We start from the raw sequence: 25,003 nt of genomic DNA on the forward strand, positions 1-25,003 counted from the left end.
TTTCCTTTCCTTTCCTTTCACTTTCGCGTTCGCTATCGCTTTCACTTTTCCTTTCTTCTTTCCTTCTCTCCAGTGCTGGAGACTGAGCCCAGGGCCTGACACATATTAGGCAAGTGCTCTAGACTCCCGGCCTCTGTCTTACCAAAACACTTCTTTAATGTTAAGCCTCTAAGTGCTCTAACCCCTTCCATGTAGAACCTATATTCTAGTTCTTAGGGCACTCTCTACGTTCTAGCCTACAAGTTCTCTCAGTAAATAGCTGATGAAGTAATAAATATTTAATTATATTTACTAATTAAAGTAATATAATAATCAGTCAAAAAATCAGACTTGTTTTCTTTGTCAGAAGTATTGTAGTAGCAAATGGCTACCTTAAGCTCAATGTATGCTTTAGGAGGAGAACACTAATTTGGATGTCACTAAAAGCCAATGTTTATAATATAGTATATTTTCATTGTGAGTTTTTCGTTTGTAAAAGAGTCAAAGAAAGAGGCATCACCCAAGTCAGCCCGGCCTGCAGGTCCACATCAATAGACTCAATAACTTCTACTGCTAATCAGAGAAGCAAGGAGGAGAAAATTAAGAGGTATGACTTAAAATTATGTATTTCTCTGACAGCCAGTGCTCAGCCCTGATGGTGTGCCTATTTACTGATGGTTCTAGGAAAGCCAAACAAGGGAAATAGCCTACTAGAAACTTGGCACTGAAAGGTGCGGGCAAGTGAATCTGAGGAAGTAAAAGGCAGAAATACTCAGGGAAATGGGGATGAACAAGAGGGGTGGCATGGACAACTAGTCAAAAATACCTCATTTCTAAAACAATAAAGAAGAGATACTATGTAAGCCAACTTTATTTCTAATCATCAAAGATGTTTTTGTGCAGTCTAACAGCTGGTAGTAATAATTCTATCTCTGGGTCACACTGGAGATAAAAGTTAATACTGTCTCAGAAAATATTTTTTGTAATCATCAAAAAGTGACCTACCTGACCCCTCATCACAGACATTTGACTTTCAAAAGCAGCTTTGTCAAATCCTTTGTCAGTCTATTACAGAAAAGAAAAAGAGAACATTATTATGATCTCTCCAAAATCGAAATCTTTCAAGCAAATACAGAACTAGGAAACAAATGAACTCTTCCACATAGCAAACGAGACCATTAGAAAGATTTCTTAATTAATTAGATAACAAGAAAAGAGTATTTTTATCTGATGCATTTTTTGTACACCCCCAGAATAAAAAGGAAAACTTTGTTTATACCTTGACTTGTTACAGAAAGGATTTGAGATGAGTTTTGAGCCAATGAGTTCAGAATTTTTAAAATAAATAAGCAGGTCACCAATCATATAATTATAGAATAATTTGGTAAAACTTTGACTTCTGAAAAAAGCAACTTCTCAGTTTTGATGTAGTCTCATGTGAAATAATTCTCATCTTAAGTGTAACTTTACAAATTTATGTTCCTATAAAGTAAAACTCCTAATTCTTCTGTTATGTCAGCTTCTATTGGAAGCAGCAATACAAGAAGTAGCAAACTTCAAATTAGTTATATTAAGAAAAATTGATTTTAGTCAGGCCCGATTGTGCATGCCTGTAATTCCAGCACTTGGGAGGCTGAACCAGGAAAATCATAGGTTCAAGCCCAGTCTCAGCAATTTAGCGAGACCCCCAGCAACTTAGTAAAACCCTATTTTAAAATAAAGGGTAAAACTGGGGATGTAGCTCAGAGGTAGAAGGACCCTTGGCTCAATCCTCAGTATCAAAAACAAAACAAAACATAGAAAAAGAAAAGAAAATTTATTTCATTTTGTTACTGGTGAACCCAGGGGCAGGCACTCTACCACTGAGCTACATCACCAGCCTTTTTTTATTTTGAAACAGGATCTTACTAAGTTGTCTAAACCTGCCTCCAACTTGTAATCCTCCTGCTTCAGCCTCCTGAGTTGCTGGGATTATAGGTGTGAGCCACCCAAAAAGAAAATCTCTTTTTAAGATTGATTTCATTTTCTGTATTAAAACTTAAAATTTAAAAAACTGTATACTGATTAGATGCTTGTTTTATTTCTCCTTCTCCAAAAACTATGCATGCACTTGGTCTGTACATGAGAGCAAAATATCAGAAGTAAATAAAAATAATGTTGTGTCAGAAGGGCATGTGTTTGCATTCTAAGTTGCAACAATGGACTTTTCTCAGCACTAGCTTTATCAACAATAAAACTGAAAACCATAAGGACAGTGCTGCAGGTTGTCTTAAGTAAAATATAAATTAAAAAGGTGGTGTCACCGGGCAAACCTGTAATCCCAGCTATTTGGGAGGCCGAGGCAGGAGGATTGCAAGTTCAAGGTCAGCCTGGGCAACCTAGCATGACCCTGTGTCTTAGTTTATGTGAGCCCCTGGTTTCCAGACCCAGATGTGCAGCCCTTTTTCCTCCTTCAAAAGAAAAAAAAGCCCAAAGACTATCCCCAAAGTTAAACACTTACTTACCTTAAACAGTTCATAAAGATCTTCACATAAATCTTGTACAAAGTTCATGTCAGAAATATATGGAAGAATCGAGTTTCTTGTTTCTTCAGAAAAAGGAACTTTTGCTTGAGGAAGCCATGCCCAGTGAAAAGGGTCTAACAGAAAAAAACGTTCTTTTAATCTGCGGCAGGAAATGGGTTTATTCAGCCTCACATGTATTCTTAAGTCTTTCCTATAATTTCTATGTTCTCCACCCAGAAAAAGACTAGAGAGAGAAGACACCAGGGTAATCATATTCCAAGTGTAGAGAGCCAAGTCATGTGGTAAAGCACAGTAAGCACTTACCTGAACAAGTTATGTTTCTAAGTTTTATAGGCTTAAGAACTAGAATTTAATGAGTCTATCTCAAACAGCCCTATCTCAAAAAACATATCGGATTCTATCTAGTGCTAGACTTTAGAAATTGGTGAGTACGTTCAATTTATTCACGGTCCCAGATTGAATACAGGTGAGATCTCCAGCTACAAATCATAAAGAATTGAGACTCTTGTGTAAGGAAGATGTTCTAAAGCTTTGAATCATTAGAAAGTAAATAGGTAGCTCTAAGGGAAAAAAGACCCATGACTCGGGATGGGGCTATAGCTCAGTGGTATGTGAGGCCACTTGTCTAGCATGAGAGACCTGGGTTCAATCCCTAGCGCCACAAAAAAAGAAAGAAAAAGAATCCCTAACTCTGGGATAACTGTTCTTCCCGTGAGGAGAAAATTATTTTACACAGTATAAGGACCTGGAAGACCTGTATGACTTTGGCATCTTGTAAAAAGGGTACATATGTATAATCCCAAATCCCTAGTATGGTGGATCCCACCACTCCAAAAGCTTTGAGGATGGATGAAATCTAACTAGAGCCATTCCTTCTCACTTCTCTCCTATTCACCTCTTTGTACATTGTGGGAAGAACATGGCATTAAAAAAGAAAAGCCTTTCCTCTGGCCCACATCTCATTGAAGCTCTATTATTTCTTTCTTTACCATTTTCCTGAACAATTCCAGAAAGGGAAAGCCCCTATTCTTTGCCCGTCTCCGCTTCTAATCCCTTTCGGTCAAATTCTCCTGGCATCATCCCACCCGCAGCCCTCACAGGGGCTCCCAGAGCCTGCAGCCATCACATAATTCATCTCTGTGGCAAGGAGCTCTGCTTTTTATCATACTCTTTTTGAAACGCTTGCTCTGTGGCTTTGGAGGCACTGCTCTCTCAAACTTTACTTTCTGTTTTGAAAATCTCTTTGTCAGTCGGCCTGTCTGTCACAGGTTTTCCCTCCCCTTTTCCAATGTTACTGTTCCTCCAGAGTCTATACTTGGTCCCTGTTCTTCTTCACCTACTAAGTATTCATGAAAAGTGAATGAAGTACTTATGCTCCTAGCACTGTATTCGGCAACAGTGTTTGTTGACCATGATTTCCTGTGGTGACAGCAAACACCATCATGGTTTCCACCATCAAGATAACGGCTTCAAAACTGCATCCTCAATAGCAATTCCTCGTCAAGCTCTACACTCTTAATCCCCAACTAGATGTTCGGTACAATTTTCCAGATGTCTTACATACACCTTAAACTCAATATTTAAAAGAAAACTTTGTTGGTATAACTGTGCATGATAGTGAGATTTATAGTGATAATTCACATATACACATAACATTTGCTTTGCTTCCTTCCTAAACTAACCACTTTAAAAATACATTTGTATATTGGTTCTAAGTGATTAGGGAGGAAAATAAAATGGAACCAAGACAATTCAGTTCAACAAAAGAAAACAAATTAAGAGCTGAGTGCGGTGGCGCACGCTTGTAACCCCAGTGCTTGGAAGGCTGAGACAGGAGGATCGCACAGGTTCGAAGCCAGCCTCAGCTACTTAGTGAGGCTCTCAGCAACTTAGTGAGACCCTGTTTCCAAATAAAGTATAAAAAATAGGTCTGGGAGTATATCCCAGAAGTGGAGAGAGAAAAAGAGAGAGTGAGAGATGGCAGAAAGTGTTGAAACAGATGAGTAGTTTATGGAGACTTTAAACTACAAAGTTAAGTGCACCTTTCTTTCCTTCTTTTAAAAAATATTTATTTATTTATTTATTTATTTATTTATTTATTTATTTTATTTATGGTACTGGGGGTGGAACCCAGGGGCTTTCTACCTTCGGGCTATACTCCCTGACCTATTTTTTATATTTTCTTTGGAAAGAGGGTCTCACTAAGTTGCTGAGAGCCTCACTAAGTAGCTGAGGCTGGCTTCGAACCTGTGCAATCCTCATGTCTCGGCCTCCCAAGCACGGGGATTACAAGTGCGCCACCACGCCTGGCTTAAGTGCACCTTTTAAAAGACTCAAACTAGGTTAAAAAGTTCAGCCAAGTGTTGTTTATAAGTAACAGATGTAAAGCAACATAATGGAGGTTAGAAATAAAAGAACAGAATAATATCAAGTTACAGCCCGGCGTGGTGGTGGCGCACTCTTGTAATCCCAGCACTGGGTGTGGCGGGGCTGAGACCCGAGGATTGCAGTTTGCGGACAGCCTCAGCTACTTAGTGAGGTCCTTTGTAACTAGTGAGACCCTCTTTCAAAATAAAGAATAAAAAAATAGGGCTGGGGATGTACCTCAGAGGTAGAATGCCCCTGTGTTCCATCGCCAGTACCGCAAAATAATAATAATATTAATAATAATAATAATAATAATAATATAATATCAAGTAAATGCTAACAGAAATGAGGCATAGGAATATCCCAACGAGCAAAATTAAAAACATTAAAATACGGTTCTACAAAAATATTAAAATAGACACTTCCCATAATAATATATATTGAAAATTAGAAAATTAGAGCTGGGGGTGTAGTTCAGCTTTACAGCACGTGCCCAGCATGCACAAAGCCCTGGGTTAGATCCTCAGTACAAGAAAAGAGAGTTAGCAAGCCCATCGTTCATGAGTTTGGTAGACTAACACAAGCTTAAAAGTTAAAACCAAACACAATCTCCCCAATATGAGCAAACTCTTCAGGGCAAGACCCATACAATGCACATCTTGGTGTTCCTTGACTACAAAGGAGCCCTAATAAGGATTATACTTAATTCAGTGTTTCTCTACGTTATTGATTTCTGTGAATTGTATTCCTGTCTTATTTTGGGGGAAAAATTCTAGAATCTGCAGAAGGTTCTAAATACTCACATGTTCTCCACTCGTCAGGATGTTTAAAAGGAAATGCTAAGCCATTATCAATTGCAGCTATTTTAATCAGCAATTCTTTATCATCAATCCAGTTTGATTCCTGAAGAGAAAAGTTATGTGTTGATAAAAGATCATATATAAATATTTCTAAAGGACAAATTTGCAATAATTACTGAGGACATATCCTTTCTTCAGAGCTCATAAAAATCAAAATTAACCTGACAGAAAGAATATAAACTCACCCAGCCAAGGGAAGAAACTGTTTGAAAAACCAGTAAGAATTTTATAATTACTATTTTTAAAATTTGACATCACATGTTTACTCAGTAATGGTTTTATTTCTTTCATCTTTGCAGAAGAAAGTTTGAAAATACTAAGAATTTATAAAGTAATATTCTAGCTGGGTGTGGTGGCTCACGCTTGTAATCCCAGCATTTGGGAGGCTGAGATGGGAGGATCATGGTTGGTGGAGAGCCTCAACTACTTAGTGAGGCCCTCTGCAACTCAGTGAGACGCTATTTCAAAATAAAAAATAAAAACTAGGGCTGGGAGTGGAGCTTGGAAATAGAATGCCCCTGGGTTCCATCCCCAGTACTGCAGAAAAAAAAAAAGAAGATAAATAAATAAATAAAGTAATAATCTAAGATGTGTGTGGTGGCACACATCTGTAATCCCAGTACCTGGGAGATTGACACAGGATGATCACAGATTTGATGAAAGCCCTCAGCAAACTAGCAAGACCCTGTTTCAAAACAAACAAACAAAAAAGGGTTGGAAGTAGAATGCCTCTGGGCTTAATCCCCAATAACACACACACACACACACACACACACACACATACACTGACAGTCTGGATAGTTGCTACATGCATTCCTCAAATGCTTGATATTTGCAAACATTACTGATTTTTTTTAAGGACAACTTTAAGGTATTACCTTCTTAAAATCTAGTCTTTCTTTAAGAGTCTCATATGAATAATCAGGTCAAATAAAATGTTTCTAACTAAACCTCCACAGATTATCACTAAATATAATAAGTTCTAGTAGATGTAACCTCAAGACACTCCTGAATAAAGGATGTCTATCCTTCGTAACGTCTGCATTCCTCTGCAGCAGAAATGAAGACCGCAGAAGAAAGACAAGAGTATTTCATCCCATTTAAAGACAGATGACTGCCGTTACTGGGTGCTAGCTAAAACAGTAAAAAGAGAAAAAGGCAAATTTTAAATTGAGGGGATTACTGTGAAGACCCTGTTGATATATGCCAGGTTTCTGTTTTAGTTTATACCAAATATCTCACCTCAATGAAAATGCACAAAATACTCAGAACAAAGAACAAAGTTTACAGCAAATCCATTGATTAAGGTACACCAATAAAATAAATTTAGGAGATAGTATAAACATGCATATTGTGTGTGTGTGTTAAATCTATTTTTCCTATAACTGCCATTTTTAATGTCTATCATTCTTTTCTATTTTCAGCTTTCTTGATGAATGATCTGCATCCAATAGAGTATATTAAAGTGTACATTTGATAACTTTTGAGGAATGTGAAGCCTTTACCCAAATGTTTCCTGTGTCCCTTTGCATTCATTCCTCACCCTATTCCTAGGCAATGACTGGTCTGCTTCCTGTCGCTAGGGACTAATTTGCATTTCTAGACTTTCATGTAAGTGAAACCATACGCTATGTTCCCTTTTCTAATTTTTTTTTGCTCAGCCTAGTTTTAAAATCATCCCCATTACTATGTGCATCAGCTTGTTCTTTCTTATTGCTAAATACCATGCATATGGATTTTAAACTTTCCTGGATAAATACTCAAAAGCACAAACATTTCAAAGTGATACAACAGTTTTAAGTGACGATTTAAGAATATGGGGATTATAAGTACAGGAGAAATTACCTTTATTTTTATAATTTTATTTTATTTTATTGCGGGTCTGGGGATGGAACCTAGGGACATTCAACCTGCCCTATTTTTTTTTATTATTCTGCAACAGGGTCTCACTAAGTTAAGGAGGGCCTAAGTAGCTGAGGCTGTCTGCGAACCTCGATCCTCCTATCTCAGTCTCCCAAATGCTGGGATTACAAGTGTGCGCCACCACGTCTGGCTTAGAAATTACCTTTATTAATTACTTAAACATTCTCAAATGTATAGATTGTTTTAAATTTAAAACTCTCTAAAGCATGTCTTATGTAAATATCAAAAATTTGAACTTGGTTACTCAAAGTTGATAGCAACAAATTTGAAATTCTGATAGCTTGAAGAGCATATCTAAGCTATTATGTAAGTTAAAACATCTTCTTATGTATATGTAGTAAAAGTACTTTTTTCTTGAGCTTAGTAGATGTGATTCATAGGCAAAATACACATGTTAACACATTTCATTATGCAATACTGGATTACCTAATATTGAATCAAAAAACTCCAAAGGAATTAGTAAAATACGAAAATGTCAAAAGAAATACCAGAAGCCTTATCCAGGCTCCGTGGCACATGCCTGTACTCCCAGTTCTTATGTGGCTGAGACAGAAAAAAAGGATTATAAGTTTGCAAATAGCCTCAGCAATTTAGCGAGTCCTTCTGCAACTTAGTGAGACCCTGTTTCAAAATAAAAAATAAAACAGAGCTGGAAGTAGAACATCTCTGGGCTCAACCCCCAGTACCACAAAACAAACAAACAAACAAACAAACAAACAAACAAACAAACCAGAAGCCTTTATTACATAAAAGCAAAGTAAATCTGGTACTTTAAAAAATTTCTCAAGCTCTAAAAATGTAGGGGGCTGGCATCATTATCCAATTTTAATGCAAAACAAAAAAATAAAGCTGCTCAGAAAAAAAAATTAAAATAGAATCTAGAAATGCAATGTAAAAAGATGACAAATAAAAAGGATGAGAACAGAGAACAGGGATTAGAAACAGGGACCTAGACAGGTAAAGTGGCATGCACTACAATCCTAGATCTTAGGAGGCTGAGACAGGAGGCTTGAAAGTTTGAGGCCATCCTCAACAAGTTTGTAAGATTCTGTTAAAAAATTAAAAAAAAAAAAATAGCCAGGTGTGGTGGCACATGCTTGTGATCCCAGAATTTGGGAGGTTGAGACAGGAGGATCACCATTCAAGGACAGTCTCAGCTACTTAGTGAAGTCCTTTGCAACTCAGTGAGACCCTTTTTCAAAATAGAGAATAAAAAAATAGGATTGGGGGTGTAGCTTAGAGATAGAATTCCCGTGTTCCATCCAAAGTATACCGAAAAAATTTTTAAAAAGGCAAGAAAAAAAGAAGGCTGAGGGTATAGCTGCGGGATAGAGGTATCCTGTGTACAGTTCTTGGTACCACAAATAAACAAAAACACAAACAAAAAATAGGGATCTAAGCAAAGAAAGGAGATGGTAAAGAATTTAATTTCAACAACTCTTTTTTTATAAATTATATATATATATATATATATATATATATGCACACACATATGTATTTATTTAAAATGTCCTTACCTCATCATTAATTTTCTTTTCACATTTCTGTTTTTCATATCTGACTAACCAATTATCATTTCCTCTGTCTTTCAAAAGAAACAAAAAAATCTGTTAATTGATTTTTATGGACATTACAGATTAATATCAAGGGAAAAATCTAGTGACTTTCTGATTTTTGAAACTTTCACCTTTTGAGCATTAGTTTTCCTTATTAAAAGTTCCAATTTAATATAAACTAAAAAATTCCCTAAGTGTTGGCTAACATTTGTTAAACATTTTTCTCTGTGCCAGATATCTTTGTAAATGCTTAATGTGTATTGATTCATTTAATCCCCAGAACCACCTGTAAGGTAGGTACAATTATTAGATCAAGATAAACTTCTCTTTACCTGAGGAAGAAATCTAACCCTATTGGCAGGCCAATTTCCAAGCAGGCTCACCTAATATCAGCACTAGCTTACTGTGGACCACATACTAATTTTAATATTAATCAAAGGCTATGATAATTAAGAAGGTCAGTCTGAAAAATTAGATGATGCTTTTTTTTTTCAGAAGGTAACTGTACCAGTATTGGGAAAAGATTTCAAAATGTATTAATGTACCAGTATTGGGAAAGATTTCCAATTTTTAAAATATATCATTTGTAGTGAAGAATGTCAGGGGCTGTTGGGAGAAGGCAGGAGGATTTCCCCATGGATAATTAGCCAAAGAATAGAAGGAGCCTAGGGCCTTTTTACATTTCTGAAGAGAGGCAGAGTTCCTCATGGATGGAAGGAAATCCCAGATCCTGGATAAGCAATTTAACACATCTTGGGAGTATAACAAAAGGTGTGGAGGTCTGTGTCCAAGACAGGGCTGCCCCCCCTGCCTTGGAGGGGGTGGATCCGGCTGGGATGGAGAAGGAGAGGATACCTGGGCTAGGGCAGCATATCTCCATATCAAAGGACCTGCCACAGACTTGTTCCACTCAGCATGCAGGGACTTTTGGTGAATTCGCTCGAATCATCCCCCTGCGCCATTTCTAATGGCATGGGGCTTTACCTGTCTTCTGTATTTCTATCTTTTTAATAAACTTCTTTAAATCTTCAGCAAGAGTCCGGGCTAATGTGTATTTAACCATTAGCTCAGAACAAGAACCTGCGCTGTTTATCTTTGTGTGGTTTCGTTGGGGGAATTATTTCTCCCCTCAAACACACGCAACATTTTTCACCGTAATAGTAACATGAATGAGAAAACACTAGAAATAGTGGTCCTCAAGCTTTAGAAGGCAGCATTGTCACCTGGGAGGTGAAAGCAGCATCTTGGCCGCCCGTTGTAAAGACCCTGCCTCAGTCAGACTGGGGCAGTGTCTGAGAAGATGCGCGTCTAACAGGTTCCCAGGGAAGGCTGGCCCTGAGAATCCACGGAACCACAATTGGGAACAATTGCTTTGGAATGTCTATACCTAAATGTGGATTTAGATTGACTGCTCCCCTACAACAGAGAACAAATTTAAAGTGTAATGTCTTATGAACTACACTAACAGTTAAAAGATGCCAAACTAAGTATCTAAAATAATCTACCCAACCAAGTCTTAATTTTTTCAATGCAGACAACATCCCTAATATCTGGCTTTTTCCTGCTTCTAGGAAATTCCTCCCTAGGTGATAAGGGAGGCCTATGGCCTGGGCAGTGGTCTGCTGAGTCAGAGCTCCCGGTACAGGATTAGTTCTACCGGGAGTCAGTACGAAATCTGTTTTCCAAGAGAGGTAGAGGAGGTGGCTTTGAAACTTCTGCATCAAAACTTATGGCTCTGATTTGGATAACAAGAGTTAGTTTGAAGGCTAAGGAGATTGTAGAGAACAGATGAGAGAACTTCAGTACCTGTATTTCTGATGATGTAATCCAAAATAACTAATCTTTCAAACTGGGACTGAAATTGTTTTCTAATATTCTCAGGCAAAGGATCAGCTTCAAATTTCCTAAGCCAATATTCAGCCTCCTTGTAACCATCAACAAATAACTGAAAGGAACCAATCTATAATTTTAAGAACTACAGTTAGAAAAGAAAGTACAAGAACAAAGGGATTAATTTTTAAATTCTCAGCACTACTGTCGCTAAATGTTACATAAACACAATAAGAAAAATAAAGGAGTTAACACTAATTTCGATAAGCCACATTTATCAAAAAACTATTTTTATACACTACATTTAAGTAATCACATGAAGAATACACAGCAAATAAAAAATGTTCAACCTTATACTTTCAAGGAGTATAGCGGCTATTTTAAGATAATTAAAAAAGAAAATAAACATGTGCCCTCAAGGTGACACTCTTCATAGAAACGCTGCTTTCTAAAAATATTCACTGCAATGAATTTAACTATTGGAGCCAAACTGTCCACCTATCCTTATTTCATAATAGCGTAATTTTAACTCGCTGAGAAATATTTCAGGATTCATTTTACAACATCAAAATAAAATAAAATAGAATGAATTCTTTGGCTATACAGATTCAAGATCTTATCAAAAATTTAAAAAACGAATCAATTAGTAACAACCTCTACAGTGATTTTTTAAAAAAACTCATCCTTTCCTTCAAGATATATCTATTTAAAAAGACATTTTTATTTCTGAAGTTACTAGTTAACACTAAACAATGTATTAAAGAAGAAAATATAAATTTCCACAGCAGATGTCATATGTATAATAAGAACCCTATTCTCCTTCACATAGGCAAATAAATCTCCACAAAGAAAATTTATGTCTTATCCTAAAACTACATGTTCTTGTTTGGACATAAAATATTTAACAATTAGCCGGGTGTGGTGGCGCATGCGTGTAATCCCTGCATTTGAGAGGCTGAGACAGGAGGATCGCGCAGGTTCGAAGCCAGCCTTAGTTACTCAGTGAGGCTCTCAGCAACTTAGTGAGACCCTGTTTCCAAATAAAATATAAAATAGGTCTGGGAGTATAGCCCGGACGTAGAAAGCCTCTGGGTTCCACCTCTATTACCACAAAAAAATTTTTTTTAACAATTTCCTAAAGATTTTCTTTAAAGCACTAATAATTAAGTACTACTAGTAATAAATATGAAAATAAAGGCCTTCTTTATTCACACTTATTTTAGAACATCTAAGGAGAAAAAGGCCTTATAAAAATTTTCAAAACTTCCTGCATGCTTGGAGTACAATTAAAAAAAGAAAAGGTTAACTCAATTTCTACTCAAATTATTTTATCTAAATATATGTATAGTAAAAACAAAACAAAATAATAGATCAAATATATTAAAAAATACTAGAGCTATTTTAGAATGACTTTCCCATAAGCCTCTCTACTCTTGCTTAGCTAGCTGTCAATTATTTTAAGATTTACTTAAGAGTGATAGGTGATTTTTTTTTTTTTTCGGTACTGGGGATGGAACACAGGGCATTCATTATACCTCTGAGCTACACCCCTAACCCTATTTTTTGTTCTTTATTTTGAAACAGGGTCTCACTGAGTGGCAAAGGCCTCACTAAGTAGCTGAGGCTGTCCACAAGCTGTGATCCTCCTGTCTCAGCCTCCCAAATGCTGGGATTATAAATGTGGGCCACCATGACCAGCTAATTTTTTTTTAATGCAACAAGTAAACATGCTAGCATTAACTGAATCTTTACTATGTGCAAGGTACTTGACGTGAAATTCTGAGCTTTATCCTCACAACAATCTAAGAGGGAGTTTTTGCCATTTCCATTTTGAAGAAACTGGGCTTAGGGAATAAGGACCTTGCCCAAGGTCTTAGAGGTAACTAATGCAAGGGATGGGATCAGAACCTAGGTACATCTGTACTCTTAGCCATTACTTTACACAGCCTTTGATATAATTTTTTTCAGTACTGGAGATTGAACCCAGAGCCTTGTGCATGCTAGGCAAGTTCTTGACCACTGAATTACATGCTCAGATATTTTTATTTTGAGACAGGGTCTTGCTAAATTGCCCAGGCTGGACTCACACTTTCAATCTTCCAGCCCTGGACTACTAAGTAGCTGGGATTACAGGAGTGTGCATCGAGCCCAGCTTGGAAAAAACATCTCTTTGAAAACATTCCTCCAAACTCAGGCACCCCTCTTCGTGTGTGTGTGTGTGTGTGTGTGTGTGTGTGTGTGTGTGTGTGCGCGCGCGCGCATGCGCGCGCTCCTGCATGTCTGGCAAGTGCTCTACCACTGGGCTATAACCCCAGCCCTAGGCATTCCTCTTCTATACTCTCAGAGCTCCCTGAATTTATCATCTTATTATCAGCTTTATCAGATTGCACTGAAATTGCTTGTTTACTATAAGCTCCTCAAAGATAAAAAAGTGTTTTCTTTACTCTTATATTCACAGCTTCCAGGAAGATGCCGAGCCTGCGGAGCTCAGGTAGCTGCCCGATTGCATCCTAAGTAAAGCTTATCAGATAACTTACCTTAGGAGGGAGTCCGATCCGATGAAACTTTCTACCTACTTTTGGCACCTTCTCTAAGGCATACTTTTTGCCTCGTGATTTTGCGCGGTCAATTGCACTGTAGTGAAATGTCTCACTCACAAGCCAAACCACCTAGAAGCATAGAGTTTATAAAAATGGTTAGAACTGGCATTATGGTATTTCTATTCACATATTCAGTCAAACTCACTCTAGTTCTGTAAATGAGCAAAGTCTAACTCCATAGTAAATGCTCCAGAGAATCTAAATAGAAAGGCCAGGTGAGTTTGCAAAGCCCTGTTAAGTGGCACGTATTTTTTTTTTCCAAAAGAGGTACAAATGCCAGCCTTCCAATAGAAAAATAAATAAGAGTTTTGAAATGTAGAATTAGAAATAAATATTTTGAGGAAGACATCAAGTAAAAATATATGAGGCCCAAAAGAAAAGAACATATTCTATATTATTCAGAATATCGTGCTGTGAATACACTGGTTATCTCTACCTCCAGGGGGATCTCAGGATCCCTCATTATTGTCTGTGTTTTAAATGCTAGTCCTTCCTCGTCTTTTTGTTAGCATTGTGTGACCTCACAGAAACAAGAGACATTCCTTTGACTACTTTGTGGATCTGTACTGGAGGCAATTGGTAGTTGCTTTAACTCTTGGATTATCAAAAAAGGGACTCAACTTTAGGCTCTGTCATCAGGAGTTATTACTAAAGCAGTCACAGGAAATTGTGTGATAAAAGTAGAAGTGTTTGATGATTGGAAACAGATTCTCCTTTACCTTTGTTTTCGGGACAATGCCCAGATGAAGCTTTTCATCCACCAGGTAGGCACCAGCTTCAGAAAGGTATCCCTGGTTAGGAATCAGGCAGCCTCGGCCAAAGCAGCAAGGGCAGCAGACCTTGTGGAAGTACTTGGTCCATTTTGGATTCAGGTGACCATACGGCTCTTCTGATTTGGGTTTAAACACACCGATAATTTTCTATAGTAGGAGAAAAAATCTTATTAAACTCATAAATCATTTTCTACTGCTCCCTGCCCAAGATTTAGATATAACCCTCAAGTATTAAGATGTTAGGTTTTAATCAAAAATTGACATTCATTCTTTTGAGTAGCTGGGATCACAGGAACCATACACTTGTGCTCATGTATCTACAAATAATCTAAATCTCATAAGAAAAGACTTTATTTTGGTACTAGGGATTGAACTCAGGGACATTCCCCCTCCAAGCTACATTTCAGCTCTTTTTTCTTTTATTTTCCTTTTTTTTTTTTTTTTTTTTTTTTTTGCAGTACTATGGATAGAACCCAGGGGCATTCTACCTCAAGCAACACCCCCAACCCTATTTTTTATTCTTTACTTTGAAACAGGGTCTCACTAAGTTCTGGAGGGCCTCACTAAGTAGCTAAGGCTGGCCACGAACCCAGATCCTCCTGTCTCAGACTCCCAAGTACTGGGATTACAAGCAAGCTCCACCTCGCCTGGCCCTTTTTTTCTTTTTTCTTCTTTCTTCCTTCTCCTTCTCCTTCTTCTTCTTCTTGGTGGTACTGGGGTTCCTGGAAACCCTTCTACCTCCAGGCTACACTCCCAGACCTATTTTATATTTTTATTTGGAAACAGGGTCTTTTAAGCCAGCAAGTGGCTTTGAACCTGTGTGATCCTCCTGTCTCTGCCTCCCAAGCACGGGGATTACAAGTGTGAGCCACCATACCCGGCTATTTTTTTTTCAATTTTTATTAATTAATTAATTAATTAATTTCTCCTGTCTCAGTCTCCCATTGTGGTGCACTGAAACTACAGGTATGTGCCACCATGCTCAGCAAAATAAAGAAATAAAAATAAAAGCAAAACACTGTCTTAAAATCACCTTTAAATTGAACTTTGAGCCAGGCATAGTGACACACGCCTGTAATCCCAGTACTTGGGAGGCTAAGCTAGGGGATCGCAGGTTGGAGGACAGCCTCAGCAAGTAGCAAGACTCTCAGAAACCCAGCAAGACCCTGTTTCGAAACAAAAAATAAAACGTACTGGCAAGTGTAGCTTGGGGGTAGAAGGCCCCTGGGTTCAATTCCCAGTACTGCAAAAACATATTCATGTCATATATCATTTATATCATATATAGACCTCTTAACTTTGCCAAAGAAATTGAATGAGTGAACGTATAAACTTTCTTCCCCCTCACAAATGAACTGTTGGTTTTGCATCATTCAGAAGGCCTTTAAGAAAAGGTAACAATTTTTGAAAAGTTCTAGACTAAGTAGAAGAACATATCATATCGATTTCTTTTTTCTGCACTAGAATCGTATTTTGGTCCATTGCATTGCATTCCAGTGCCTTCAGATTTCAACTTACCTTTCCTCCTTCCCTTGATAAAATGCTAGGAAAAATGTTCCTAGGGCAAACTATATCCTTGAAAAAAAAAGTCAAGCATTTGGAAATGACATTAGGTTTGGAAAGTTTAAGTTTTCTCTCTGTTTGGCAAATATGAAAATGGGATACTATAAGACAAGGATTTATGGATATATGCTTGATGAATCTCCAGGTAAATGAGAGCTTTCAATAAGTGCTTGGTACTAAATAAAAATGTTAGAACTCAAGCTATGATTTAAAATTATTAGCACTATTTTTATATAGTAGAGTGCTTTGGTAAAAAACAGAAACCTGATACCTGAAAAGAGGATTAATTCAGATTTCATAGGAAAATGTCTTCAGAAACTCATGATGACTTCATATTTAAATTCATGGTTTACAAAATTTCTTTACTCTATAGTAGGTCTTTAAAATTCTCACCCTTTTAGGATCCTTCACAAAGTAACTTCCACTTGACCCTTGAGTGATTCTTTCTGGAAAAACTCCAAATTCTATTGCTTGTTCTGCTCTCAATATAATATCAGCAAATTCTGGATCATCCAAGAATATATTCATCTCCGAAGTACCAGTAGTTCCTGCATTAAGAAAAAAAAAAAAAGATCAGCTATTACAATGCTCACAAAAGCCGGGGGTGGTGCTTGTAATCCCCGCGCTTGGGAGGCAGAGACATTAGGATCGCGCAGGTTCGAAGCCAGCCGCGCGTGCTGGCTTAGGAGACCCTGTTTCCAAATAAAAATGTAAAAATAGGTCTGGGAGTGTAGCCCGGAGGTAGAAGGGCTTCCAGGAACCCCAGTACAACCAAAAAAAAAAAAAAAAGAATGCTCACAAAAATAAAGACCTAAATATGCATTAGGTAATCAGCTTTAGATCAATAAAGTAGAAGAAAAATAGAATCAAGTATTGTATGTACTGCTTTGAGAGTCTCTTCCCTGACCCCTGACCCCAATCCCACTTCTAAGTTTCAAATAATTAGTGACACAGAAAAAAGCTCATATTTTGTTAGAAAAAAAAGTACAAGAATACCTCTCATCTTTTTGAACTCTTCTTCAATAATTTCATTTTCTGTCACACTGCAGTTCTAACTCCATAGTCTTGCCTCAGATCCTGTCATTACCAGTAACTGCAACCTCTCCAGACATTCACTTTTGAGCACCCCCCAGCTTGCCAGTTCATTGCCTCTGGCATGAACTTCTTCCATCCCACAAGAACCTATAAAGCACGGATCTCCTCGCTCCTGTCCTTGACCTTCACTCCCCTCAAGTCTTTTTCCCATCTTTGACCAGATTAAGTATGGCCTTTATAGAATCCCCTTTCCTCCCTCCCTTCATCATGGTCACTTGAAAAAAATCTCAGTCCTGGTTAATCCAATTGCCTGTTCATTCTGTGTGCAGGGAGAGCTGAACCTGACCACAGAAATGCACAGCAACTCATTTCTCTCCTCAAATTCTCAGCACCTCCTCTCCTACCCTTTCTCTTAGTAGATGATCTAGCTTTCTACTTCACTAAGAGAAACAATCAGAAAAAAAACATCAGCAGCTCCGTATCTACAGACCCGTTGCTTAACTGGGAAATGCCTCAGGTCATCTGTACTCTTCTTGTCTTAATCAACACCAATGACTCAGATTTATATCTCAAGCCCAGATTTGCATCCTGAATTTCCAACTACCACGCTCAACATCTTTACTGGGATATTAATAGACACCTCAAACTGGACTAGCCAAAACTCAGTTCCTCATCTTAACCACCCTCCAGAAGGCTTCATCTCTATTCTCCTCTGTTCTAGCTGTGTATGCCAAATGCCATAGACTTACTCAGGATCTTACATTCTCACCCTTCACAGCCAATCTATCAGCAGATCCTGTTGACTCTCCCTAAAATAAGCATCCAGAGCTTATTCCAACTCTATTCCTTCCATGTGATTCAGGTCACTGTCAACTCTTACCTAAATTGTTACAACAGCCTCCTAAATGGTCTCCCTCTTTCACCCATGCCTCTCTACAATCAACAAAGAAGCTAGTCATCCTTATCATTCCTTTGGACCAAGCAACCCAAGGGTTTCCCATCTTACTCAAAGACTTCAAAGACCCTTACCCTATTGCTGCCAATCTCCACTTTATTTTTCTATTTTGTGTTTACACCTAATCTCCTGCGTAATTTATTTATTTTGTGAGCTCTAAGCAGACAAGGCTTTTACTGCCATATCCCCAAAACTTACACAACTCTTGGAACATAAAAAGCACTCAATAAACACTTGTTGAGTGAACAGGTAATTAGTCTTTTTTGTGTGTGATACTGGGGATGGAACTTAGGGGCATTCTACCTCCAGGTTACAGCCCTAGCCCTATTTTTTATTCTTTCTTTCTTTATTTTTTTGTGGTACTGGGGGTGGAGCCCAGGGGCTTTCTACCTCCAGGCTACATTCCCAGATCTATTTTATATTTTATTTGAAAACAGGGTCTCACTAACTTGCTGAGAGTCTCACTAAGTAGCTGAGGCTTTGAACCTGCACAATCCTCTTGTCTCAGCCTCCCGGGTACTGGGATTACAAGGCCACCACGCCAGCTTGTTTAATCTTTATTTTTAAACAAGGTCTCACTGAGTTGCAAAGGGCCTCACTAAGTAGCCGAGGCTGTCTGAGAACCGTGATCCTCCTGTCTCAGCCTTCTAAATACTGGGATTACAAGTGTGTGCCACATGCCCAGTTTAATCATTTACGGTGGTATACAACCCAAAAGATTTTCACATTTTAATATGGGAGGTATTTCAATGCAGTATGTGCATTTTATGAAAATTTGAAACAACTTTAATTCAGACAGAAAAAAAAAACTCTTACTAATTTTTAAAAGTTGGTGCTGAGAAACATACTACAAAGAGGCTTTTGGGAATATGTGAAAGAATATATGACCCAAATACTTTAGTCATGTCAGTGACTAAAGACAGATTAGTAGTAGTTAGTGTACACTAATATTTATTTGAATAAAGCCATGTGTAACTCACCCATGAGTCATGCTTTCAAGTTCATTATAAAACCTCCTTTCTGTTGGTGTCAAGAAGACTACAAATCATTTTCTGAATATGTAATAATTGTTTTAACCAAAATCAGATAAAAACCATTTCTGTAAAATTAGCCAGGATGTTCTCACCTTCTTATAATATCCTCCCCACAGGAAAATGTACATAATTTGAAGATGATCTTTATTTATCATCAGAATCTAAGAAGGCACCTAAAAAATAACTGGTCCTACTATCTTATTATTGTCAGAAAATCAAAGCAATTGGTTTTTAGTTAATAGTTTTCGTTATTAGTGACAATCACATTATATACTTCTTTGCATTCTAGTTACTTAAACATATGTTGGTAATGAGTTTAACTTTGAAGTCACCCTTAGATATTATACTGTTTCATGAAAGATGTATTATGAGTCATCTGGTTTGATGCTATGATTTAGTTTGATTTTTAATAGCTGAGGATGTGTTTAACTATATTTTTTCTTTTTTTTTCTCAGTGCTGGGGAATGAATCTAGGGCCTTGCCCATGCTACACACATATTCTAACAGTAAGTTCCACATATCCCCAGCTCTCTTTGATTTTCAATGTATTATTATTAGTTATTGTTTTTGTAGTACTAGGGATCAAGGGGCTCTACAACTCAGATATATTTCCAGCTCTTTTCCTATTTTTTTTTTTTTTTTGGTGGTACTGGGGTTCCTGGAAGCCCTTCTACCTCCGGGTTACACTCCCAGACCTATTTTTTTTTCATATTTTTGAAACGGGGTCTCTTACGCCAGCGCGGCTGGCTTCGAACCTGAGCGATCCTCCTGTCTCCGCCTCCCAAGCGTGGGGATTACAAGCGTGCGCCACCACGCCTGGCTACCTTTTTTCTATTTTATTTTGAGACAAGGTCTTACTAAATTTGTCAAGGTGGGCCTTGAACTTGTGATCCTCCTGCCTCAGTTTTAGAAGATGAGATTTCAGGGTAAATGGGATTATAGGAGTTCATCATCACACCCAACCCTCTTTATTTTCTTTCTCTATTCAATTAAAATTACAGTCATACTTTTAAGGGATCAACTATGATGTTTTGATTTGTGTCTACATCAGAAATTACTAAAAGTTATTTTCTAAGACTGTTAATTTTACCATCATATAAATCTCTTTCTGTCACCTCTAAGAAGAAATGGTGGCAGTCAAGTCCCAGTCTTGTTCAGGCTCCACACTTTTCACAAAATGTCCAGCCTACCCTCTGGATCTTTGCTATAGCTGTTCCCATGAATATGCCATGCTTCCTTCCCATGGCTAATTCTTTTTCATCCTTCATGTCATAATGCTATAAAAATTATCTAAGTTCTAGGCAAACAGAGATCTTTGCCTATGTGCCTTGAACAATTCCTGCACATTAGAAGCCCTCAATAAACCATGTTTTAAAAATTAACAAATTATTCCCTTGGTCACACTTATGGGTTATTACTGGGCCTTTACAAAGAATAAATTAGAAATGAATTAAGAGAACCTATTCACAGCCTTTGAATATAAGCAAGCATGGTAACCTGGCAAGTTTTCACTTAAGTAATAATTAAAAATGAGCTTGTTCCAGGCGTGATAGTGCACACTTGTAATCCCAGCATTTGGGAGGCTGAGACAGGAAGATCGCAGTTTGTGGACAGCCTCAGCTACTTAGTAAGGCTCTTTAAAACTCAGTGAGACCCTGTTTCAAAATAAAGAATAAAAAATAGGGCTGAGGGTGTAGCTCGGAGGTAGAATGCCCCTGGGTTCCATCCCCAGTACCACAAAAAAGAAAAAGAAAAAAGAAAGACAGAAAGAAAAAAAATGAACTCATAATCCCTTTAGGGTTACAACCATACCTTACCTATATTTCCCATGTCTTTCTAACCAGAATATTTTCCAGAAAAAGTACTGACAAGTTTGATGAACTGAACTCTGTTCCTGGAGTTCCAGTGCTAGTCATACTTCAGGTCTCAAAATGGATGCTAGTTTCTCTGCTAAATTTTCCCTGGCCCCTACATCTAGGTTACAGATTCATGCTTCCATGGAATCCTCAGCTTTACCCATCAGCACTTATATAGTCTGCTAGAAGTATTTATCTTAATTGATACACCCTCTGTTAGGCTATAGAAATATGTGGGGATAGGGCAGGCAATCAAAGGCATCCATCACTTGATAGAGGTCACTATTATTTCCTCAGGGCCTTGTTTCTACGGTCACCCAGTAGGCACTCATGTTATCTGGTGAATGATGTATCCCATAATAAATGGAAAGCAAAGAACAGCTGTATTTTAAGCACCAATCAAATAATTTCCAACACATTGCTACGCATTTTCAAAATTTCAGTTATGGTAGTGTCAAAACACATGGAACATCTACTCTACTCAGCCTCCCTCTACATTAAACCAGGTTTTTAGGCTTTTAGTTGAACCCTGGGTCAAGCAGTACTGTTAACATCAACTATTATAAGACTTCCAAAATGAGCTTCAGGAAAGTTATAAGAAGTAGCCCTATGAACTCAATTACTTTTATTATAAAGATATCATTCAGCATAGTCTCTTTTTCATGAAAACACCTGATAAGTTATCCTTGTCAGTTCTGTTTGGTTCAAAGAACGAGTTTTAATTCTATGGATACTGTAATTGGTTATTTTCATGTTAGCTGTTCAAAATTCTTAAAAGTAAAATTTGCAGGCTATCTACATCAACCATTTGAAATGTGCAATATGTCCTTATTCCAGTCTCTATCTTATTTAGTTTACTACCCCTTATTTCCTGTTATCACCTCACTTCTTCGCTTTTACTATTTTTTTTTTTTTGTGGTACTAGGGTATTCTATCAATGAACTACACCTCAGCCCTTATTATTTTGAAACAGGGTCTAAGTTACCATGTGCTGGCCTGGAACCTGACATACTCCTGTCTCAGCCTCCCCAGTGCTGGGATTACAGGTGTGCCTTCCTCACTTTTAAATGATCTTATTGTCTCCATACATCTATAAGCGATCATGAATCATTAAATGATGTATAAGTATTTTCTTTTACTTTGTGGCTGTTTGTGAATTCTAATAGTCTTCTAGTAGAATTTGCAAGATTCATGCTCAAGATTTATACTAAATGGTAGACAGGGAAGATGGTGACTGAGTAAAGCAGCTTCTACAAATACTGCTGACACTTCATCTCCATAGATTCTAAAATAATGCCTTACAGAGCCAGAAAATGCTATCAATAGAGAACTAAAAGCTATAAATAAAAGGGACAGAGAAAGAGAAGATTAGAAGAACAACCAGAGAGCAGAAAAGAAACCTGTGTTCCGTGTGTGTGGCAATGGTGGCTGCCGCACCGATGCCATCGTGCGTCATAGAACCAGATTCCGGGGACAAAAATAAGGAGCTGAAGTGACCAGTTCTAGTCCAGTCCGTTTTAATTCAGCAGTTCTTTCAGGGCAAAGACCAGCTAGAATTCCCAGCAGCCAGGCCATCATGCCCTCCAGGGATTCAGAGCGTAGCTCAATAAAGAAAAAAAATACGCCAGCCTCACAGCTGAGGGCGTGGCGTCGACGCCATATTGCCAGCAGCAGCGGTGAAAGCTCCAGCCCAGTGCTCACCACAATCATAAGTGAAATAGCAGCCCCTACAGGAGAAATCCCAGTGTCGTACCCCCAGGGACCCATGTAGCTTTGATAAACTCCCTGGGTATGAGATCTACCCAATGAAGGAGTAGTGGTGGCAGATATTACCACACCCTAGTCACAGTTCCCAAGAGAAAATGTCCCACCCGGCACCCTCAGGGTCTTGCGCAGTGGCAGCACTAACTCCCTGGGTCTGAGACTTTGCAATACAATGCAGGAAAGGAGTGGTGGTGGCTGCGATTACCACACTCTCCAGAGATCCAGAGCACAATAAGTGAAGTCATGGTGATACAGAGAAGAACCCAGAGAAGGTGGGAGTGGGATCTGCTGTTGATTATATCAGAAGCTCAGAAAGACTCAGGCTCCGATCAGTGGAAAGTGTGGGGGGAGTCTTAGGCTTAACACTAAACCAATGAGTAGGATCTCTAGGAATACCACATACATCCCAATTGTGGTGAACAGGAAGAAGTCAGACTAGCCAAGCCCTGGCTGTGGAGAACAGAGACTCCTACAGTGAATTTGGTCTTAGAGTCATACACTACCAACAGAGGTAGGGAGAGACCTAAACTCCAAATCGGTGGAAAGTGTGGAGCGTGCCCTTCACTCAAAATTAAATCCAGCCTCATTGATATTGACCATCTGCATAGAATGAGAAGACTCAGAGAACCAGACACACAGAGGGAAAGGTACCGGAGGCACTCTGTATCTACAGAGAGAGAGACTGCTGAATAGCCATATTTGTAGAATTGCATTAATTTGTTATTGGGATTGTTTGGGTTCTTTTGTTTGTTTTTTGGGTATGACAGTGTATACCTGTTTTTTTTGGGGGTTGGGGTTTTTTGTTTTTGTTTTAACACTTTTCCCAAATCCTCTCCCAAGCTTCTTCCCTTGTACATACCTACTCTCTCCTCTCTATTCCTTTTCTATCTTTTCTCTTCTTTTTTCGCTCCTTTGTCTTCTATTAAATCCACTTCATATCACTATACCAGAAACTCTACATTGGTTACTAAAATACTACTACATTTGTACTATCTCTAATCTCTAGTATATACTACCTTACCAAACTCATATACTCATAATATTCAACCCTGAGACCTTACCCTATTCTTCCATTTACTCCTTCACTTCTCTCCTTACTCAACCTTCACTGTTGAATACAATACAACTTGTCCTTGAATATACCAGCTGACACCTAGAGACTGAGAAAAATCCACCAAAAACAACAGGTACAAACTTCTGAAATCATGGGAAGGAGGAACAACAGAGCAATGAGCTCTCACAACCCCACAATAACAGAACCTGATAACACAGAAATGCAGAGATCTCCAGAAGATCAAATCAGGAATATAATTGTAGAAATAATACAGGATTTTAGAAAATAATTTAGAGAGATTCTGAAAGAAATAAAGGAGGTAATCATTGAAGTAAAAGCATCAATTCAAACTATGAAAAATTGATTAGACCACATGTAGAATAGAATTTCGATCCTAGAAGATGATCACTCCAAAAAGGAATGCATAGTTTATAACTTAGAAAAAACAATTAGACAACAGGAATTGGACATTAAAGAAATATGGGCCCATTTTAAGAGAGCTAACCTAAAAATAATTGGCATAGAGGAGGGAAAAGAAGGTGAGACCAAAGGGATCAAAAATCTCTTCAAAGGAGTAATAGCAGAAAATTTTCCAAACATAGAGCAAGAGGTTGATACACAGGTTCAGAAAACTTATAGCACTCCCTTTAGACAAGATCAGAGAAAAGGTTTCCCACGAAACATAATAGCCAAAATGACCAATGTAGAAGCCAAAGAGAGAATCTTAAAGTCAACAAAAACAAAAGGTCAAATGACATTTAGAGGCAAACCAATTAGAATTACTCCAGACTTCCCAAACCAAGTCATGAAAGCCAGAAGGACCTGGAGTAACATATTCCAAACTCTGAAAGAAAACAACTTCCAGCCAAAAATTTCCTACCCAGAAAAACTATCTTTCAAATTAGATGGGGAAATAAAAGCTTACATGAAAAGGAATTTATGTCTTCAAAACCAGCACTAGAGAAAATACTCAAAGAGATTAACTGCAAAGAAGAAATTAGTAATACACACCAGAACCAGAGAAACAAGAATTTCCATCCAGTAGACAACTAAGCAAAAAAGAACAAACAGTATTTCAAACTGAAATAAAATATTTACATGTTAAAAATTAAAAATCAACTCTCAATAATCATACTGAATGTAAATGGCCTCAACTTCCCAATAAAAAGACATAAAGTGGCAAAATGGATTAAAAAACAGAACCCATCTATCTGCTGCTTGCAAGAAACACACCTTACAAGTAAAGATAGTAACAAACTTAAGGCAAAGGACTGAAGCAAAGTAATCCATGCCAACGGAACTCAAAGACAAGCAGGAGTAGCAACTATG

The 25,003-nt window shown here is 37.9% G+C and overlaps 1 protein-coding gene across 2 annotated transcripts in view; it reads right to left on the minus strand.

The window, feature by feature from the left end:
* PI4K2B (phosphatidylinositol 4-kinase type 2 beta) overlaps positions 1-25,003 on the minus strand; it is a gene marked incomplete at both ends in the record, with an annotated part of 38,518 nt that overhangs the window by 6,459 nt on the left and 7,056 nt on the right. For both annotated transcript variants that reach the window (XM_080697395.1, XM_080697394.1), the window contains 8 exons: positions 985-1,044; positions 2,484-2,617; positions 5,675-5,774; positions 9,172-9,239; positions 11,017-11,170; positions 13,578-13,709; positions 14,360-14,560; positions 16,370-16,524. In XM_080697395.1, coding sequence (XP_080553521.1) covers positions 985-1,044; positions 2,484-2,617; positions 5,675-5,774; positions 9,172-9,239; positions 11,017-11,170; positions 13,578-13,709; positions 14,360-14,560; positions 16,370-16,524 — 1,004 coding nt within the window. The remainder of the gene's footprint in view (positions 1-984; positions 1,045-2,483; positions 2,618-5,674; positions 5,775-9,171; positions 9,240-11,016; positions 11,171-13,577; positions 13,710-14,359; positions 14,561-16,369; positions 16,525-25,003) is intronic.

The sequence above is a fragment of the Muscardinus avellanarius genome, assembly GCF_963383645.1.
Source record: "Muscardinus avellanarius genome assembly, chromosome: 6".
Classification (NCBI taxonomy): Eukaryota; Metazoa; Chordata; class Mammalia; order Rodentia; family Gliridae; genus Muscardinus; species Muscardinus avellanarius.